Below are 21,900 nucleotides of genomic sequence, written 5' to 3'. Positions count from 1 at the left end.
AACGGCCGAGGATCAATAACAACGGTAAATAACAGTATGAATTTCCGTGAGTCATTTACAAATACTAAATACTTAAAAATAACTTAAAATAATAATAATAATAACAATAATAATAATACTTAAAATATTGAATTTTACATAAGACATATTTTCGGACTAAAACTAAATTATTTATGCTCACAGACTCTGGTTTCTCGTCTGTCATCATCATTAGGACAAACTAACATCACTAAAGTTGACGATCTTTTAATCTTTATTAAAACGCTCTGAATATGAACTTTATTGAGTTTCTGTGTTCATGCTGGTCGCTCCTCTCGTCCGTGTCAAACGCCTCTCTCCGCTCGTAAAAATCTTTTCAACCGCAATGCATGATGGTATATATTGCCCGCATAGTGACCATCGCTCATACACTACTTTTCAAAATGCATTGTGGGATACATTGAGTGGACTATATAGGGTATGACCATGCTCACTCAGAATTCGGACAGCACTACAAAATAGCGTGTATAGTGCACTATATAGTGGATAGGGAGTGATTTCGGACACAGCCCTAGTGTCCGATGAGAGGAAGTGCATCTCTGTCGTGCCGTGGGGGAGGTGCTAAATTAATCTGTTTTATCAAACTAATACAGACTGTTCATAAAGTATAAACATATTTTACTGTAGCAGATTAACATCACTCAGATTCACAATGAGTTAAAACTAGTTAAACACATTATTTATAATCAAACAAAATCCTTCTACAATCAACTTACAGTAGGCAACTGAATCAAGGATATAGCCTGTTCGCTCGTTAGCAGCCAGTTAGCTCATTAGCAGCCTGTTAGCTTGTTAGCAGCCTGTTAGCTCGTTAGCAGCCAGTTAGCTCGTTAGCAGCCTGTTGGCTCGTTAGCAGCCTGTTAGCAGAGCTAGCACACTCATATGAAATCCAAAAGTTGTGTTTTTTAAGCTACATAAGGCATGTTAATACTCCTGAGGGGACCACATCCAATATCACAGAGATTCCCTGAATGGAAGTTGGGGTTGACTTGCCTCAATACACAAACGAGGCGTTAAGCCTTGAATTTCCCTCGGGATCAATAAAGTATCTATCTATCTATCTAAAGGCCTTTGCACACTGAGTCCGTTTATGTTTTTCGGAAATTGTTTTTGGATCCATAATCCATAAAAAAAAAACATGCCTTACACACTTTATTTTTCTAGTATTTGCGAAAATTCTCAGTTTGAGACGAAATGTCTCGTCATCACACAGATCGAACGCACACACACACACACACACACAAGAAAAATAATGAGTGTTGTGTCGATCAGTGTTCAAACATAATCTAATCAACATGAAATCGTATTTCTTTTTTTTTATGTGTGTCAATTTCGGAGGTAAAAACAGACTCAGTGTGCAATGGCGTTAAGTGTGGCGGGTAAAGGTCAAACTAAACAAAAGGTAGAGGTCCCGAGGGCCGAACCAAAACAATTCTGTATTCAACAAAAGACAAAAAAAAGGTTCTTTCCACAACAAGAAAATCCACAACAAGGCACAAATAGATCAGAAGGAGAAACTCTGGCAGGAAGGTAAAACAGACACTACATAGACGACAGGTGATCAGACACAGGTATGACTAACAACACGCAGGTGAAACTGGTAAGGGCGATCAAAGAGGAGGGGAACACAAAGGCATGAAGTAAAACTCGACATGAAACATTAAAGGCCGACTGAGAACTCAGAGACGATCTACACAAGGAGAGAGAGACAAAATAAAACAGGACGCACTAACAGGTTACCAAAATAAAATACTAAACTAAACTTCAAACAATGAGCTTACATTGGGAAAGAGACGTCTGTAAACCAACGGATACATTTTTATTGGTACATCAACCTCCCAATATGAACATTTAAACAAATATTATGGAGAATTGAATTGAGATGTCTCCCCTAAAATATCAAAATTAATAAAAAATGGACCAAACCTACGTTATATATTTGCGTACTTACATCATCTCAAATATTTACAACAGTTATCAAAGAGAAATCCTTCATTTTAGAGTTGTAACAGGATGTGTTTTGTAGTGGCGACCGCTATGACAGACACGACGTGTTTATCGTTGCCTTGGAAACACCAGAGGTTACGTCACAGACCGCTGCATAAGGAAGTGTGAGCTGCTACTGAAAGCTGCCGTACTGTTGCCGTATGAGCTGCTGTGATAAAAACATCATGTAGATTATACTCGGATACATTAACTCGTCTGTAAACATATTCTCTTCCTCAGGTCTTTTTCACCCGGTCGTCATGACTACAGTCATATCGGAGATCGTTTTCATCGGGGCCGGGGGGGGGGTCACTCCCACGATTCCGCCAGCCTCGACGTCATCTTGATTGAGAGCCCCCTGGTGGTGGATTTACACACTATATCTTTAAATAATCCTTTTTAAAATCATGAGGTTCTAAAAGTCGTTAAAGCTGAATTCAGAGATATTTTGTCGACATAATGAACGCAGATCAGAGCCACGGGACTACGACCCCAAGTGAGCGTGATCTATGGGCCCAGTAACGTCAAAGATCTGGGTACTTTTAAACACGGAGGTCAGAAGACAGATACCTGCGTCTCCCGTCCCGTTTTATGACAATAAAAAAATTAATTGGAAGTTTTTAATCTTGATATATTCTTGGGAACACAGACTAGTATACCATTTAAAAACACAAAATACAGAAAATATCAAACATGTTTAATCAAACATTCAAAGGAACAGGAGAGTTGTTTCAGTAAATCTGTAGATCTACAGCCTGAATGAAAACTGCTTCTGCCGCCACATTTCCCCAAAAATTAGGAGAGTGAGTGGCGTCGGTAGAGTTTTGCTGAATGTGTGTGTGAAACCTTTTCTACAGGAGACGTTAGAAAAGCATCAGGAGTCGTTACAGAAACAAAGAGACGCGGTGAAGTACAGACTGAAGAAACTTTCAGCGCGGCAGTCAGAGATCACAGTAAGTCCAAAACACTCAACAAAGAAACACTCTGACATCACTGATTTACAGAAAGTGTCTCATGATAAGAGCAGGCAGAAAACTAGAACCACGAGTATAAAATATGAAATATATTAAAATAGAAGACAAAAATGAAAAAATGGAAATATGACGTAAAGCTAAAGTATCATTATTATTAGGATTATCATCCGCTATAAACACTCTGACACTTTCATTGGATTTATGTTTTTGGTTCGTGTGTATATTGAATCAATCAATCATTATTTGTATAGCACCAATTCATAACAAGGGAGATGCTTTACAAAAGAGCATCTGGGTTATAGGCTGAATGTGCGAAATTTAAACATAAATGTAGCAGAAATCAATTATATCTTCTGAAATAACTCTGAGTCATGACTGTCTACAAGTACTGATGTCTGAGCCGTACCTACAGCGTGTTTACATGGACGGGATGGCCAGCTCCTCACCTTGCGTATAAAAGTTGTTTAATTGAGGGACTAGAGAAAAGGAGAATAACATTCTGTACTCACTGCTTATTTGAATGTCATGTAAGCGTTTCTAGATCACGGTCATTTCGGGTAAATTTAAATGCTGTCTGAAGATACGGGCTAACTAAAGAGCGCTAGCATTAGCATGCTAACAAAACAATGCAGCGCGAGTTGTTTTGGTTTCCAGCTGGTGCTCAAGGGGCGACATCTGCTGGATCAAAAAGTCTCATATTGTTCCTTTAAGATGCAGGAAGGATCTTTTGTATTCTTCTCGTTCCTGTTCTCCACACTTCCTCGCCGCTGAGGTGGAGGTTGGAGCAGGCCGTGCATGAATGAGGACGGCGGTGGTTGTGGGGACGACACAGTCCGCTGGGTGTCAGGGACGTCGGGTGGTAGTAGTACCAGATCTGTCCCAAATAAATACATACAATAAATAGTAGATTCACAGGCGGGTCACTCGCCCTATCAAAATGGATTCTGTTTAACATCCAGCCGAAGGTTACTGCTCAGTCAGTGTGGGGCACAGCCCTGAGCTGCCCCCTGAAAGCTGTGCTGAAATCCATTTAAATTCATTAAATTCAGATTCATTGTAATCGTCCATAATCTGTTCTTCCAAAGAGGAAGAAATTACTAATGTGTACCTGATCATTTGTGGTAAGATTTGTAGTTTTGTAGTTGAGATTGTTTTGTTATTCATAGATTTTTTTTCACATTAAGATATTTACATGATTTAATAAAGTCATCAGTCGGTACATTTTATGCCCGATTCAGAGAAAGTCCTCAGCGATCCGGGAGAGCATCGTGCAGAAATACCAGGAGATCCAGGCAGTCCTGGAGCAGGACCTGAGGCTCACCTTGACACACCTGGAGATGGAGGAGCGGGCGGTGGTCTCAGCTCTGGATGCGCTGATGGAGAAAAACTGTTCTCTGATCCAGGAGATCGAGCAGGACCTCGCCAGACTCTCTGTGGTCCTCGACCAGACCGACACTGATCCGGAGACTTTGGTGATTTAACGGAACAGATCACATCGTGAATTTGATAAAGGATATCTTCTTCTTCTTCTATGTTTTTTATAAAATAATTTCCCCCACATGTATACGTGTTCATTAATGTTAGAAAGTCTGGATATGAGATTGTTGAGGTTCTGGATTCTGCTCATGTGCTGCAGAGTGAAAAGGTCTGCCGTATGGAAACTACAAATATTATCACCTTCAACTTTTTTCTGTCTTAATCTTGTTTTTTTGTTGTTGCTGTTTTCAGTCTTTCTTCTCGTTCCCTGAGCATCACGACGTGGACACAGCAGAACGGTACGTATTGAAATCATAAAAGATGATTAAAATATGGAGCAGCATACCAGCAGCTGACGTCTCTGTGCTCTCCATCCTGCAGGGTGCTGGATCTGTTGAACAGGACCGACCCGTGCAGCGTGAGTCTGGATGACGTCAAAGCCGAGCAAATCCTGAACCTGACCGACAACCTGCTGCTGCTTGTCCGCTCACAGACGCCGATCATCAAGAAGCTCATCAGGAGCTGTTAGTCCACATCTCATCTCTGCAGGTTTTATATCCAAAGATTCTCATGTTTTTGATTCAAGTTCTGTCTCCAGATTCCAGTGAGGTGAGTCTGGATCCAGAGACGGCCCACCCAAAGCTCATCATCTCCCCGCAAGGAGACAGCGCCACCTACAGTGACACCTGGCAGCAGCTTCCTGACCCGCCTGTTCGCTTCGACACCACCCTCAACGTCCTCAGCGTGCAGGGCTTCAGCTTCGGACGCCATTACTGGGAGATCGATGTGACCGGGAAGACCTACTGGGAGCTGGGGGTCACCTACCCCACCATCCCCCGTAAAGGCCCCTCCGAGGACTGCTGGCTGGGGCGCCGGGGCGAGTCCTGGTGTGTGGAGTTCTTCGATGGGGAGTACACGGCCTGGCACGGGGGGGTGCCCCATCAGCTGCCTTTCACAAACCGCGTCTGCAGAGTCGGCGTTTTGTGCAGCTTCCCTGCAGGACTGGTGACATTTGTCGAGGCAGAAAACATGACGCAGCTGTTCTCCTTCTGTGCCGGAACCTTCTCAGACGGCCTCCACCTGGCCCTGTGTCCTGGCCACGACCACAACGGCACCAATGCCAATCCCATTGTTATCTGTAACGCTGCTTCACCTACCAGTGACCTCGGGTTAGAGTCTCTACAGAAAAGCTTTTAGTGTATCCAAGAGGCTTCTTTCTAATAACACTCTACCATGATCTTGAGTATCCTCGAGTCTGATTGGCTGCTGGGTTTGCGTTACTTCCTAATAATGGACTGTTTCTAAGTGAACTGTTATTTCTTCATTAATGCTCTGCTACGGAGCTCCTTAAGCACGGCATACATTACGATTGTAGAAAAGTCGTGGTGGAATGTCAGCTCACACTGTTCGACTGAATCGTTTACGACGCACCACCAAAGGTCAAGATTGTGCTCACACTGTACGACCTGACCTGACTGCACAAACTCACACTGTCCAGGGTTAATCGGGACGGAGCATTCACAAAGTCAATAAAGTTTCATTTGAAAACTCCCACTGACAAAAGTTGGTGTCAGATCTCTGTGTTGAAGTTGTCACCCTAAAACCCACCTGTTGGGGCGCCGGTAGCCTAGTGGTTGGTGCGTATGCCCCATGTATACAGCCTAGGCCTCTAAGCGGGCCGTCTGGGTTCAAATGCTCTCACACTTAGCATCACCAACAAAAACAAGCTAACAAGCAGCAAAATCATAAACAAATAAGAAGACATATTAAACAGGTACGCATGCTGATGACATGTCAGGGAATCATCCAGCGGCTCTGCTCTCACTGCGAGTGTGTGCAGTTGTACGACCAAAATATCAAACATGCAAGAAAATAATCCGACCTGTCAGGATCAGCTGACCGGGCTGTGATAGGCCGCCATGCCTCAGTGTTCACTGTGCGACTAATGACGAGAAATCGGGCTGAAATTCTGTCATGATTTTAAATACGACTCAAAAGATGGGTCTTATATCGGGCTGATATCGTACAGTGTACGCCCGGCTTAACACGGCTTAAAAAAAATAAAGTTTCAGGTGCTCACAGAAAACTTTCCATTGCTCATAAGAAATGAGAAGGTATTACAGTTCATGCAGACGAGATGGTTTCTGGTGTTCACAAGAAAGTTTCTCATGATCCCTGTTAAGAATCGCACCGCAGAGGTTCTGCCAAAATAGAAAAATGTTACATGAGCATAAGACAGGGAGCGGCTGTAGCTCAATTGGTAGAGTCGTTGCCACTCAACCAGACGGTCAAGGGTTCAATCCCCAGCTGAGCAACATTTCCGATGTGTCCTTGGGCAAGACACCCAACCCCGCATTGCTCCTGCTGCATCGGTGGCGGTGTATGAATGGTTTATTATTGTACGTCGCTTTGAATAAAAGCCTCTGCTAAGTGAATTGTAACATTGTAAGACATTTTCTTATGAGCAGGAGTAAACTTCTGAAACACAACAGAAGCGTTTCTTTTTTCAGTTCATGTCCCTAAAAGAGCTCCGTACTCGAATCAATCTGAATCTAAAACCAGAGCATCGAGGACGCAGTCAAATCCTCCTCATGCAATTTCTAAAAACTATAATCTAATTAAAACAATGAATGAGTTGAACCTTTCCAAAGAGAGAGAGAGACTGAGAGACAAAAGCTCTTGTTAGCTCTTCAGAGCGACGAGTTCACAAAGATAGAGTGGTCACCACTACCTGCCCCCTCTCAAGGTCAAACTCAAAAGCGTATGGTGCTGAATGATATTTATGTACAAACATGTCCATGAAGTTGTCCTGCTCTGTGAAGTTCACTTTTGATTTGTGTATGTTTGTGGAGAGAAAAATGTCTGCCCCTCCACTCTCTGCTGCTCGGATATTTATGTGAAGTCTCGACTGATGTGTCGAAAGTTTCACCGTTTATTAAAGTTAAAAACTCTATCAAGAACTCTGTTAGAGCCGCTATTAAATGATTGTTCTGCACAATGTGACTCATCAGAGTAGAAAAGTCACCATACATGTTGTTTTCATATGTATTAAAGGTCTTTGAACATGAGTATGTTTTCTGCCCTGCCTCAAATATACGGCCAGCTGCTGTTCAGGATCAGTGGCGTCGCTGAAGTTGGTGTACTTCTTTTTAATGTGTGGCCCCAGTATAGCTCAGGATCAGTGTATATCAGGGTGTCAGTGATCCAGATAACCTGAAAATACACCTGGAAGGGATCGGCATAATTCTGCGGCTCGTTTATCGACAGGAGAAACTCTCCTCCTTTTTTTCAGGAGTGGATGGACCCTGTGTTGTTTATCTTTCTTACAAGGAGTGAAAAAAGCACAAAAATCCTCTTCACTGCTCGATGGTTCGTCGGGGCGAGTAGATTGATTCTCATGCTAATCACAATGAGCCATCGAGTCAGACAAACCTATTGTCTCATATGGGACCCAATGATGTGTGCAGAAACCTAAACCAGATAAAAAATACAACCCAGCATGGTACACTGAGTCGAACTGTTCACCAAGGATGAGTTAGTAGATATTAAAAATATCACCGTAGTCAGTTACAGAGCTTGAGATTCTTCCTTGTAAACCAGATTTTTCTATATTGGGATGCATTCAATCCTCTCATTTTCAAAGTATCTGAACACCAACTTTAACTGTTGACGTAAACCTGGACTCATTATTTGAGTCTTGTTGTCATTACGTACGGGTCTTAATGTACAAAGATTCCTCTGATCAACAGTAAACACAGTTTGTAGGTCATTGTCTGCAGTCACTAAGGAGAAAACGAAGAAGTGTATGCGACTGTATCATCCGCATAAAAATGTAACTGCATCAGCAACATAAATAATAAATGTAATAGGACCCGATATTGACCCTTGTGGGATGCCATAGTGTTTATTTCAAAGCTTCATATCATTCCAGCATGCTTTGGCCCCTGGCTGATGTTGTATGTGTAGAAAGAGACCAAAAGAGCACACAGAGATGTATCCTCATGTGTACCCATTCTGTGTGAATCCAAAGTCTACATCCAAACAAACATGCTACTTTGCAAACATGATCTCTGAGCTGTTGTGCTGCGTCGCTTTTTTTTTATACCAAACTTCTTTAAATAATTCATTAATTTTATGTATTTTCTGCAGAGACAGTGAACTTGATTTTGCGACTTTTATCTGCTCATTTCAAGTCTTGCAGGATGATCTGAGTTCTGCATGTTAGTCCTGAATAAAAAGAGGAGTTAAATTAGAGTCAATAACTCTGAGTCAGCAGCAGGGATGGATGCCAGACACCCACGGTGAACCAAAGGTTGGTGTCCTTACGTAAATGTTTAGAGGAGTGTGAGTGATCTGACAGACTGCACACTGTCTCTGTACACTGCTGGACGTCTTCTGATCGGCTGCCGCCATGAAGCTGAAGTTCTGCCTCTTGTTCGTCCTCTTTGCGGTGCTCCTCATACCGGCTGAGGTAAGTATTCACTGTGGATGTCATGCGATAAACTTGAATTCTTTATAACAATGTTGAAAAGTTTGATGATGCGTTTGGTGGCAGATGAGCTTGTTGTGCATGTTTGCGATTTTCTGTGATTCGATGAAATGCAACAACACATTATGACTCTAATGGGGTAAAATATAATTCAGCTGAAACATAAAAAGCACAAGAAACATCGCCATGATCACGACCACCAGGATCATGAGCATAATGGTCCCGGGCATCATAGACACGAAAAAAGGAAATACGGTTTTAAGGACATAATTAACGGTAAGTGCATCTTGGTTTGACCTTTGAGTATTTTAAATTTTAAAATTTAAAATTTATCATCCTTTAAGTGCAAACACTTGAGAATGTCAGCGTGATAAACCTGAAGAATGTTCAGGTTTCATGACGGAAGAGAGGAAGACAACAGAGCTAACAAAAGATGAAAATGTTTCAGACATCTTCTTTGCTGAGGGAGCTTCCAATGACGATGAGGAGGATGATGACGACTCAAGTGACTGGCTTTATGAACTTCAGGAGCCAGAAGGTGAGAGAGGCGTTACCCACAGACTCTGTTGAAGTGTTCAGAGCACATCACTGCGATGCCGCATGTTTCTGAAAGACTTTTAACTCATCTTGTTTTCCATCTTCTCAGGTGTGTGCAATCCAAACCCGTGTCACCATGACGGAGTGTGTGAGCAGAAAGGAAAGAGAAAGTTCAAATGTGATTGCCCGAGACCTTTCAAGGGGAAGAGATGCCAGAGAGGTGTGAAGAGAATCCCTGTATAGTAAAGCTGATGGGCTGGAGACTCAAAATGTAAATGTTATCTTCTGTGTTGTCATCTCAGGTCCAAAAGTTTGCCGTAGAGGGAGGTGTGGGCATGGAGAGTGCGTGCTGACCTCGGCCCCTCCGTTTTATGAGTGTAAATGCAAAGTGCCTTTTCAGCCCCCGAACTGCAGAACATGTAAGGACGATATCTTTCTCCAAATAAGACACACTCACTCTTTCCCTCAACTGTCCTTCTTGACCTGCTGATTGTTTCTGTCCAAAGATTCCCTGTGTGAGCCCAACCCATGCAGGAACGGAGGGACATGCGTCACAGAGGGAAAGGACTTTGACTGCCAGTGTCCGCAAGGCTACAGAGGACGATTCTGCCATGTCGGTAAATTCTGACATTTAAGTCCATTATGATTCCATCAACCCAAGTTCTGTTCAGGATCAGCAGCTGAACAAAGTGCTGCGCAAAGGAAACCAAACAGAAAAGCCAAAATAAGGTTGTTAAACATTTAAAAAATTTGATATTTTTCGATACCACATGCTCTAAAACGATCTCTTTTATTTTAATGATCATTTTTATCCAAAAGTACATCTGGTAGAGTCGGTCGTCTCTCAACTGGAAGGTTGGGGGTTCGATCCCCAACTCCTGCAGCCTCATGTCCGATGTGTCCTTGGGCAAGACACTTAACCACGAGTTGCTCCCGCTGCTTCATTCTTGGTGTGTGAATATGTGTGAATGGATGAGTTAAAACTGATGGACTCTTTACACAGCAGCCTCTACCATCAGTGTGTGAATATGTGTGAATGGATGAGTTAAAACTGATGGACTCTTTACACAGCAGCCTCTACCATCAGTGTGTGAATATGTGTGAATGGATGAGTTAAAACTGATGGACTCTTTACACAGCAGCCTCTACCATCAGTGTGTGAATATGTGTGAATGGATGAGTTAAAACTGATGGACTCTTTACACAGCAGCCTCTACCATCAGTGTGTGAATGTGTATGAATTGATGAGTTAAAACTGATGGACTCTTTACACAGCAGCCTCTACCATCAGTGTGTGAATGTGTATGAATGGATGAGTTAATACTGATGGACTCTTTACACAGCAGCCTCTACCATCAGTGTGTGAATGTGTATGAATTGATGAGTTAAAACTGATGGACTCTTTACACAGCAGCCTCTACCATCAAACAGTCTAAAGACAACAGTAACACTGACATGTTTCTGCGTGAAGCAATGATCAGAGTGGGAGAAAAGTCATGCCTCAAACATATCGGCATTCAATAGTTTGCTTCAGAGGGCGCTGTGGAGTTGTGTTTTAAGTCTGGGTGTCATCCTCGAGAACACACTTTCAGTCCAAGCTCACATCAATAATGTCCCCGGGTCTGCATATTTCCATCCATGCTACATGGCCCTCCGCCCGCCCCTCACACCTAACAGTACCGCCATGCTTGTTCACACCCTGGTTACCTCTGGCCTTGATCGCTGCAGCTCCTTTCTCTTTGGTCCCTCTCAAGTCCATCCACAAACCGTGTCACTCGCCTCTCCAGACTGCCCTCCATTGACCACATCACTTTGAGGTCTCTGCTATGTAAGGTGACCTCGAGTGTTTTGGGAGGCGTCTTTAAATCAAACTGATTATTATCATCATGTCTGCGTGTGTGTTATGCGTCTCAGGCCCTGACGACTGCTATGTGGACGACGGAGAGTCTTATCGGGGGAATGTGAGCGAGACAGACGACGGCGACGAATGTCTCTACTGGAACTCTCACTTCATCCTCGCCAACGGAGTTGACCCCTTCAACTCCTTCGAGGACAAAGACGGACTCGGCCCTCACAACTTCTGCAGGTCAGGAGATAAAAAAAAAAAACCTGCATTCAGATAACATCTACAAGATGATGCTGAATCAGACGCTGTATCTGATACAGGAACCCGGACGGCGAGAGGATGCCCTGGTGCTTCTTCAGACGAGGACGCCGCCTGCTGTGGGACTACTGTGACATGGTCGAGTGTCCTGATCCAACAGGTGAGCAAAATTCAAACTGCAAAAGGGTTCAGATTTTGTTTTGTCTCTTTGGAAATCTAACCTGGTGAGTTATTCAGACACCTGCAAAAACTCAGATCTCAACAAATCATTTCTAGTCACAGATATCTCTTTACGGGAGCGCTGGTGGCTTAGTGGTTGGTGCATGTGCCCAATGTGCGGAGACCGTGGTCCTTCAGGTGGGCGGCCCGAGTTCAGATCTGACCTTAGGCTTCTGTCCCTCTTGGTCTTGACTTGGACTTGATCCATAACTGTCTTGTTCTTGGCTCAGCCTTGTCTTGGTCTCCATCTTCCCTAGGTCTTGGTATGGTCTCGGTCTTGGTTACTATGGTCTTTACTCAGTCTTGATTCATAAATGTCTTGGTTTTGTTCTTGGTCTTAATCTCGTCCTAATCTCGGTCTTGGTATTGTCTTGGTCTCGGTTAGTGTTGTCTTTACTCTTGACTTGAATCTTGTCTTGGACTGGTCTCGGTCTTGCCTCGGCCTGGGTCTTGTCTGTTAATCTTGATCAGGTTCAAATCTTCTCGTTCTCCAGCATCACTCTCATTTTCTTATTCTGTCTTTTCTTTCTTTTCAGGTGTAACACCCACTGACGTCCCCCCTACCTCTGCCAGACCCACAGATCCACAGCCTCTACCCACAAAACCTCAACCCGCAAACCCTCAACCCACAAACCCTCAACCCACAAACCCTCAACCCACAAGTGACGCCAAATCAACAACCACCCCGCCCCCGACTACCCAGAACCCCAGCGAGGCTCCGTCCACTTCTCCTGCACCAACCACTCCTCTGATCCCCATCACCCCCGCATCCCCTCAGCAGTTCACCACCTGTGGGAAACCTCAGCCGAAGAAAGCCATCACCAAGATCTTTGGGGGTCTGAAGGTGGCTCCAGGTGCGATCCCCTGGCAGGTGTCCGTGCAGGTGAGACCGAAGAACACCAACCAGGCGTTCCAACACTTGTGTGGAGGAGTTCTCATCGAGAGCTGCTGGGTGCTGACAGCCGGGCACTGCATGTAAGTTGTAATTTGATCTTCCCTCCTATTGGATGCTCCGAGGTGTTTGTTTTAACTTCTGCACTGACAGCAAGCGAGACATTGCGCTCACACCAACACAGACAATGAGACCACATCCTTTCTGAAAGACCCTTTACACGTTCAAATAAGAAATGTAAACGAAAGACAAAAACAAAAATGAAAACATTGATATAAGAACTGGTAGTTGGTTAAATTCTCACTTTTTAATACAGTATTGGCTCTGATCATCTACCTTCAAAAAAATAGTTTAGGGGCGCCGGTTAGCCTAGCAGTCACATTGCACCACCCATGTACAGAGTCTATAGTCCTCATCTGAGCGGCCATATGTTCAAATCTTACCTCGGCCCTCCCCCCCCAACATTTCCTGTCTCTCATCAGCTGTATCGTTAAGTGATGAAGGTTTGTGTCACTGAGATTCCTGTGGGGGCTGAATCAGACGTTTTAACTCTTCTAACAATGGTCGTGTTTCCAGAGGTGTTAATGTTGCATGCTGCTTGTGTTTGCACAGAGAGCCGAGGAAGGACATGCAGGTGTTGATGGGGACTCTGTCTCTGGACACTGTGGAACCTTCAGAACAAACTGTGAACGTGGAGGAGGTGATCCTTCACGAGAACTACAGAGAGACTCCGTCAGCTGTTTACAACGACATCGGTGACACATCTCTCTTCTCTCTCTCTTCACTCTCTCATGTTTAGTCCCACCTCTATCTAAATCTAAGGGCGGGGCTGCACGAGGGAGCAGTGGTTAACACTGCTGAGGTTCCTGATTTGAATCCCCGTCTCACAGGAGCCTCTCTGTGTGGAGTCTGCATGTTCTCCCCGTGCATGTGTGGGTTCTCTCCAGGTACTCCGGCTTCCTCCTACAGTCCAAAGACATGCTCGTTAGGTTAACTGCTGACTCTAAATTGTCTGTAGGTGTGAATGTGAGTTGGTCTTTGGACTGTGGGAGGAAGCCGGAGTACCCGGAGAGAACCCACACATGCACGGGGAGAACATGCAGACTCCACACAGAGAGGCTCCTGTCAGACGGGGATTCAAACCAGGAACCTCCTCGCTGTGAGGGGACAGCGCTAACCCTCCCCATGACAATCTGTCTCAGAATAAGATTTGGTGTCTTTTGATATTATCGATTATAATGGAGTCATTTTTAAGAAGAGATATTGATGGCGTATCGGACATTTTGTAAGTGTAAACATGGAGAATTGAACATTTTGAATGTGTTGTGACTTTTTTGTTTAAACTGTTGTTTAAAGCGCTGTTGAGGCTGAGCGGGGCTAATGGAGTTTGTGCCAATGAGACTCAGTTTGTGAAGGCAGCGTGTCTGCCTGACGCCCCGCTGCCTGATGGGATGGAGTGTACCATTTCTGGATGGGGGGCCACAGAGACATGTAAGACCACTTCTATAAAGCCGTCATTTCATTCACATATCTGAGCTGGGTCTCATGCACGCTGAGGAGGATTTTCATCACTTCATCTAATTTGTCTTGCAGCTAATTATGGATCCAACCACCTGTTAGAGGCCGACGTGCTGCTGATAAACCAGGACAAATGCAATGAACGTGCTGTTTACAACCGGGTTCTGGATAATTCTATGTTCTGTGCTGGTTACCTGCAGGGAGGCGTGGATTCCTGCCAGGTGAGTCCAGGAAATGTGACCGTTAAAACAGCATAATGTAGGAATTCAGGTTGGTGCTCCTCGGCGCCCACTGAAGGACTTTTAGTGCAATTACACCGTAATAAAACAAAGTGAATAAACACAACCAGCTCAACGTCGGACGTGCAGCCTTCTGTTTCATGAAGCTCTGTCCAACGTGTAAAAGTGTGTCTAATATTTCCTCTAGATCAGCATCTCTCTCTCTCTCTCTCTCTCTCTCTCTCTCTCTCTCTCTCAGTTGTTGTATCAAACAGTACAGAGACGGGCTAACTGTCTGCTTTGTATCTGAAGGCTGCTGTGTGAACTAGCGCCGTAAAGACGTACACACTTCTCACCAGATGACCTTGACCCTCTGACAAAGTTACATAGTGCTGAAAACAGGCGAGCGGGGCGCTCTGTGGACATGAGAGAGACGCCATCCTCCCCATTGGAGGTTATTGTTCTATTAGATCGACTGTTTGAAGGTTGAAAAGTGACAGACTGTTGCTCTAAGTTTAGGTTATCACTCCAAATATCAGCAGGTCGACTTACCTGAGGTCCATTTTTAAAGTGTGTGCAGCAGCGGCGGCGTCCTGTGTGCAGTGTTATCAGCTGTCTCGTGTGTTTCAGGGTGACTCCGGAGGACCTCTGACCTGCAATCAGAACAACACTCACTCTGTTTACGGTCTGGTGAGTTGGGGGGATCAATGTGGACGGAAGAACAAACCCGGGGTCTACACACGAGTTACACACTTCCTGGACTGGATCAGGTCGAAGACTCAAGCAGCACCTGCATAAAAACAAACTCTGTAACCCACAGCAGGCCGACGAGCCAGTCTGCGAGGTCACATCAAGAGTTTTACAAACCTCCAAAAAATGAAGCGTTTGATCAAATTGTTGATGATTAAAAGTGTAGTTCGATCTTCACCTGTTACTCTCTGATAACCTGAAATCTTCTGTGAATCTAAATGTCAGAATGTTCTCCTCTTGTCAGAAGATTTATTAAAACATATGACTGTCCCGAGCACATGAAGGGGAAAAGGCCTTCTGTTCTTATTTGTTGCACCAATATTTCCCAAAATTGATTAAATTATTGTTGTTTTATGACGAGGGGGGGGGGGGGGTTTAGGAGCTAGAACATTTAACAAAAAGCAGATATTTGTTCAGTCTTCAGCCGTGCATCAGTATTCTTGAAGCCTGAACAGTCCAAGAGTTGTGACAGGATAATTCAGTGGGCAGCGTCCAATCCTGAGCTTACTTTATTGATTTTCTTTTGCAAGAAAGAAAAACAAAAACAGAACGACCTCCCAGGTGCTCTCTCTCTCTCTCTCTCTCTCTGTCTCTCTCTCACTCTCTCTGAATCTCTCTCTCTTTTGGTGAGGATTATGACTGAAGATCTGAAGTTTAAAAAACAAAAAAACAAGATCTTTAAACCTTTGTGTGAATGAAGAGAAGGAATGCGTCTAAATGGATTTCCTAAATGGAGATCCTGGAACTAAAACTCTGCTGTGCTTTCAGTGGAAACGTGACTTTAGGTTTATTTTACATTTGTAGTTGCTGCCTTTGATTCCAGATTTAAAGAACATACTTAAAGAACATGAGTACTCAGATCAGATCGTTTGAAGTCTCAGGAATGTCCTGGTTGATGTTGGATGGTTTGTGGCTGGAGACACTGGAGGTTCGAGAGAAGCAGCGGACACGCGGAGACCGGATTTTAAAAAGTAAGTTTCTAAGACAGATATTACAGGATCCTCTGTCTCTTGTGCGACGTTATCCCCGCTCACGTTATTCGACCTTCCTCTGTAGTCTCATGGCTCTGCAGGCCGCTGACATGTGATGGAGGCGTACGTGTCCTCTGGTCTGCTGAGCTGAGGGGACGCTCACTTACACTCGGGTCATTGACTCTGTGAACCACATCCAGTCAGACCGGAGAGCTGCGGCATTAAACGATCGACTTCACCGCAGAGCAGAACGCTCTCTGTGGATGGAACTGATACCACTTACTATGATTAAATATTTAAAAACTGCACTCACTGAAACGATCATTAGAAACATCGATGAGTCAACGCGTTGGGCTGTCTGTGTCGTCGTCTATCCCCTCCCTCTCTTTTCTCATTGGCTCTTCAGATTGGTGCTCCGCCCAGCTCTCCGGCAGAGGACGGTTCTTTGGGCTCACCTGGCTGCAGCAGGACAGATAGTGGCAGTGTGGCCGGGGCCTAGTGGGGGGTTTTCTATCGTATGTAGCTGTTGTTTGATCCTTGTTGTGTTGCTCTTACTCTCTGATGTTTGTTGTTTTGGATAAAAGTGTCTGCTGAGTGATTTGTATGTGCAGGACCGGTGTGCTGAAACCTGGTCCTCTGTTTCTCCTTCAGTGGAGGGAGTGATGCGTGGACTCAGAACTTACTTTATTAGCTTTTTTTATTTAGTCCTTCAAGCTTCGTATCGAGAAACCATCGGCTTCTGTGTTTTTCTGTAGTAGTGTTGTAGTCAAGACCACACTACCCAAGACCAAGACATACCCCAGACCAGAGAGCTCCGAGACTGAGTCAAGACCAAGACCAAGGCAGGGCATGTCTGATAAATGCTCCCAAAATAATACAATAAATACTTATATTCATAATATTCATTACAGGAAGCTCGTTCTCTGTTGTCATTTTTGGTGCTTTTTCTTATTAAATATTTAAATTTTTTGGGGTTAAACTTTCTGGTCTCCATTTTTCCTTGCGGGTTTTGCTTTTAATTGTGGTTCCCCGCTCCCCTTAGGAATCCGCGGGACGAAACAGTCAACCACAGCTTTCCATAAAACATGAATAAAACTAGAAATAAATCCATAAAACACAATAATGCAGTATTTAATTCAAGCTCTCTCATATAACGTGAAGCATCTTAGCTCAAACTATGGTGACGGCCGCCTGTGGAAACTTAAATCATAACTTGTATTTCCTGTCAGCTGCAGGTTCGCTGATATTTCCTGCCGATGTTTCTTTCATGATCAGAGGCGTTAAACAGACATGCCTGCTGTTGCCATGGTGATTTCAGACGTTGTCTTTCAGTTTGTGCAGACACAATCAGGGGGAAAAAGTCCTGAAGTCAGGGAATCGGCTCGTGGCTCTGCTCTCACTCTGTGAGCAGTCGTATGACCAAAACTTCAAACATGCCAGAAAATCATTGGAGCAGCTTATCGGGTCGAAACCACACCGTCATACCGACCCCTTCATGAGTCAGTGACCCCCTGGACACGCCCCTGCTCTCACCGACAGAAGATCAATGTGTTTATTTGACTGATGATTGGGCAGAGGGTTTTTTAAAACATGCAATCTTTGAACCAATAGTCACTAAAGCCGGCCGTGGTTTGTCTTTAAATTTGATCTCAGAGATCTTTGATGTAAAACAAAGTGAGTGGCTGCTGGTTCAGTCCGTTCACGTCGATGCAGGGGTTCAACATGGGGAACAGAGGCTCTGTGCACTGCACACAGAAAGTGTGAAGCAGGCTCATAGAATCAGCATCAAAGAACGACAGCTCCCCCTTCTGGAGGTTTGCGAGAATGCCCAGCTTCCTGACCCTCCTCCCCACTGACAGCTGCTTCTCCTGGGTGTCATGACAGGCCAGGTACTGTCCATCTCCATGGTAGATGCACCAGGATGTGCTGTTCAAATTCACGCTGGAAGAACTCTGACTCTGATGATCTGTTTTATCCCCCGACCCTGTGGTGACGCCGATCAGCCAGTACGGTTTCTCCTGAACGATGACCTCCCAGTAATGTCGACCAGCAGTGAAACTGTCCTGAGCCAGGACGCTGTACTGGGAGTCGTACGGCCGAGGGCTCAGAGCTTCAGGGACGGGCTGCCTCCTCCAGAACACCTGCCTCCTGTCACTGGATATCTCCAGTTTGGGATGGGCTGTGCTGCAGTCCAGCGCAGGAGAACTTAGATCTGCAAATAAAAAACCCACATTCAGCACACAAGCACAGAGATAGAGGGAGTTTACTTTGGACTGAGAAAGGTCGGGTTCTTTACTGACATGACCACATTCGAGGAAAGTGTTGGGACAGAGCCACGGAGAGGTCATCCACCAGCTTCTCCACTGTCCTCATCTTCTCCGGGTCACACAGGGCTCGGTCTACTTCCTGGATTGGTGCTAAATCCAAAGGGTCGCTGCAGAATCACAAGCAGAGTCAGAAACTCTTTCTCGTCATTTTAAGCTCTGCACACGAAACAAAAACACTAAAATAATCCCTGGACAGACTTTAACTAAACTAACTTTATGATAACAGCTGAAATCAAAAATAAGTGACATCAACTCACCAAAGACTCTGTGCTCTGATTTGCTGTTTGAAACAAACAGGTCATGCATTACTTAAATACTGCAACAAACAGCATTTATAAGAAAAACGTCAATAATCACAATAAAACATGAATCAGGAGTTTGTCTTTGTGTAACATAGCAACCCAAACAACATAGCAACCTGATAAAGGTTAATATTAAAGTAATGTTGAGAGTCTATGAGGCCAGATGAGTTCCCTAAGTCTTGATGCCCCCTTTTCATTTTAAACTTTTAATATTAGCACCTTTCAAAGACGGAATAAAACATGAACCACCTGCAGGAATCTGAGATGGTTTGTTTCCTGGAGGAGAGATTTGCTGGAGGCTCTCAGTCTGTCGATCTCTTTAATGTGAGCCTCCATGTTTCCCCTCTGAGCCTCCAACCACTCCGTCATGTACGTCTCCTCTGCGTCTAAAATCTGCATCATCAGACGCTCGTCTCCATCCAGGACCACACGGATCCTGCTGTACTTATCCGACACTCTCTCCCTGATTTCTGCTGCGGACTTCTAGGAAATAAAACATCCTGTTAAGGCGCAAAGACGGCTGGATTTCCTGAAGAAACATTTATATTTTCTGTACCACTGTTTCTGTGTACAGCGACTCCAGGTCTTTGATGGTGTGTTCTGCTTCCCCTCTCCTCTTCAGCAGCTGGCTCATGGTGCTCTCCAACATGCTCTAAACACAGACATACAACAGACCTATAGGGAGTGACAAAGAGTACAGTGATAACTCAAAGAACACACATGCCACAAATGATTCACCTTGAAGTCTGCACAGGCCTCGTGCAGCTGCAGCGCCCGGTGGTTCTTGTGCGTGCCGACCAGCACACACAGGCAGCACACAGGGACTCTCTCTTCTGTGCAGAAGAGTTTGAGCTCATCGCGGTGCTCCCTGCACTTCAGAGACAGAAGATCCCCCGTCACCTCCACCACCGTGTGCTCCCTCAGAGCAGACCTCTGCTGGTGCTGCAGGGCGTGGGCCTGACACAGCGAGGCATCACAGGTGAGGCAGGTCTTGATGGCTACAGATGGAGTCTCTATGCAGTGATCACAGAGGATCGGGGAAGATGATTTGGTCGCCCTGCTCTCTCTTTCTGCTGCTGACGTCCTGTTAGAGGTGAAGTCCTTCACTCTGGTCTGAAGGCTGCTGTTCACCTGCACATAATGTTGTCAACATGTTTGATACTTAAAATGATACAGTCACTGTTATGTTAATGATGCACAGTATCTCTGACAACAATGCAGCAGCCAGTATGTCCTCCTTCTAACTTTAGATTCTGGTCCTGAATGCTCTGGATTTGTTTGGACCAGAGAAGGTAGGCGGGTTTAAGGCGACCCCCCCACACGGCCGTTTTGGACGCCCCTCGGTTTGCCAGATATGAGAGCAGTTATCAGGTCAACAGGTGTTGCAGCGATGGAAGCGGGCAAGAGAAGTGGTTCAGATAGAAGTGATTGTACTCGACCTAAAAAGCCTCTGCATGTTTCTAATAAGCTCCACGAGCAGAAACGTGCTCAAACTAGGATCAATATTGGAGATGCTTTTGAAAAATGGAGAGAGGTTAGAACACAGAAAGGTTTACAGTCTGATGCAGAGCTGGATAAACACTGAAGCTTCAGAGTCCACCACATGGTGACCTGTGTGAGCATCAACTGTAGAGAGGAGGGGGCGGGGGGAGACAACTCTCTACAATGTTTAGAATTTTGGACTGAAGTACCCATTTTAACCACAAGGTGACAGGTGTGAAATTAAAATTGCTTGTAATTTTTGATCATTTAAAGCAATAAAAGTTCCCAAAATTGGGAAACAGGTATCTTTATCTTTTGATTTCTACTAGAATCATATCACAGTTGAACATTTTGTCACCATGACAACCCTACCTGCAGAGTGAGGTCAGAGGAGAGGAAGATCTGACACTCTGGACAGAAGCAGGGACCCTGAGCAGACTCGTCTGTCTCCCACACAGCCTGGATGCAGGTGAGACAGAAGTCATGTCCACACGGCAGCGTCACAGGATCTGTGAAGAAGTCCTGGCAGACGGGACACTTTAGAGATTCCTCCACAGTCCCCATGGCTCGACTCTCACCTGTCGCAGCAGCTCAGGGAGCTCTGAGCTTCTGGACTCCGGCTCATGAATGTTTCACAGCCGCTCATGTGCCTCAGAGTCGGATTACTAAAGAGGAGCTGAGGTCTTCCAGCAGCGTTTCGGGCCATTGACTCTCAGGAGAACACACACAATGAAAGGACCGTTTCCAAAACACTGGATTAGATTAAATAAAAAAAAACATCTAGATGTAAAAATCACAAGAAATTCAAACAAACAAATGAACATCTATACAAGCTGTATATCTAACCTCACAATATTTATCATGTCTCTCTCTTTACTGTTATTATTTTTGCTGTTTCTTTTTATATTTATTACAAATAATAGCCTACATCATTTTTGAAATAGGTTAAGTGTGGGATCTTGACAAACCGTTACACCGCGCCTGCCTCTCCATCACGTCAGCTACGCTCCTAACTAACACGTATCCTTCATCAAATCAAAACTGATGAGTCATCAAAACATTTACCCCCGTACAGTGTGTGTCGATCGAGACATGAGCTAATCACACCTATATGTTTTTTTTTAACCAGAGTGTAAACATGTTAATCTCTGCTGTAAAAACAGGCTTTTTAGAATGGGTGTGTATGTGACTTCCTGTGCTTCTGCAGCCAGCCTCTAGTGGACACTCAAGGAACTGCAGGATTTATGGCCCGACTCCCAGATTTCATTCATAGATGATTCTCTTTTAATGCAATATTTGGAGTTTTGTAAATTGTACTTTGTGTTTTTGCAGCTGCCTGTCTCGGCTAGGTCTCCCTGGGAAAAAAGGTTCTTAATCCCAATGGGACTAACCTGGTTGAATAAATAAAATAAAAAAAGGTTTTACAGTCTTTGGTCTCATTGTCAGCCTTTGGTCTTATTTACAGTCTTTTTGGCCCTAATCCTCTTCCGTAGTTTCTCTCTTACCTGTTTATCTCGTCAGAAACTCATTCAACCGGCTTTCCTGACAACACACGAGTGCAGGGGGAATGTCATCGTACGTAACACTGAACGTAAACATGTACGTATCCATATAAG

The 21,900-nt window shown here is 44.5% G+C and overlaps 3 protein-coding genes across 3 annotated transcripts; 2 read left to right on the top strand and 1 right to left on the bottom strand.

The window, feature by feature from the left end:
• Window positions 1–1,612: 1,612 nt before the first annotated feature.
• On the top strand, window positions 1,613–6,492 carry LOC132976054 (probable E3 ubiquitin-protein ligase TRIML1). Its single transcript, XM_061040991.1, has 6 exons — window positions 1,613–1,639; window positions 2,772–2,978; window positions 4,238–4,471; window positions 4,728–4,774; window positions 4,857–4,999; window positions 5,074–6,492. The coding sequence occupies exons 1-6, from the start codon at window positions 1,613–1,615 to the stop codon at window positions 5,670–5,672; spliced, it is 1,257 nt and encodes a 418-aa protein (XP_060896974.1). The 3' UTR covers window positions 5,673–6,492.
• Window positions 6,493–8,735: 2,243 nt separating this feature from the next.
• On the top strand, window positions 8,736–15,553 carry LOC132975803 (hyaluronan-binding protein 2-like). The gene is made up of 13 exons (XM_061040587.1): window positions 8,736–8,946; window positions 9,120–9,240; window positions 9,413–9,502; window positions 9,611–9,721; window positions 9,804–9,920; window positions 10,008–10,118; window positions 11,416–11,587; window positions 11,668–11,765; window positions 12,361–12,799; window positions 13,329–13,471; window positions 14,073–14,207; window positions 14,310–14,455; window positions 15,083–15,553. The coding sequence occupies exons 1-13, from the start codon at window positions 8,887–8,889 to the stop codon at window positions 15,248–15,250; spliced, it is 1,911 nt and encodes a 636-aa protein (XP_060896570.1). The 5' UTR covers window positions 8,736–8,886; the 3' UTR covers window positions 15,251–15,553.
• Window positions 15,554–17,106: 1,553 nt separating this feature from the next.
• On the bottom strand, window positions 17,107–21,898 carry LOC132975815 (E3 ubiquitin-protein ligase Midline-1-like). The gene is made up of 8 exons (XM_061040620.1): window positions 21,790–21,898; window positions 20,657–21,036; window positions 19,541–19,933; window positions 19,359–19,454; window positions 19,052–19,285; window positions 18,758–18,780; window positions 18,474–18,607; window positions 17,107–18,385 (listed from the first exon to the last, which is right to left on the bottom strand). The coding sequence occupies exons 2-8, from the start codon at window positions 20,846–20,848 to the stop codon at window positions 17,823–17,825; spliced, it is 1,635 nt and encodes a 544-aa protein (XP_060896603.1). The 5' UTR covers window positions 20,849–21,036; window positions 21,790–21,898; the 3' UTR covers window positions 17,107–17,822.
• Window positions 21,899–21,900: the final 2 nt, after the last annotated feature.

The sequence above is a fragment of the Labrus mixtus genome, chromosome 6 (genome assembly GCF_963584025.1).
Source record: "Labrus mixtus chromosome 6, fLabMix1.1, whole genome shotgun sequence".
Taxonomy (NCBI): domain Eukaryota; kingdom Metazoa; phylum Chordata; class Actinopteri; order Labriformes; family Labridae; genus Labrus; species Labrus mixtus.
Note: the sequence above shows the minus strand (reverse complement) of the source record. Positions and strands in the feature narration are given on the sequence as shown.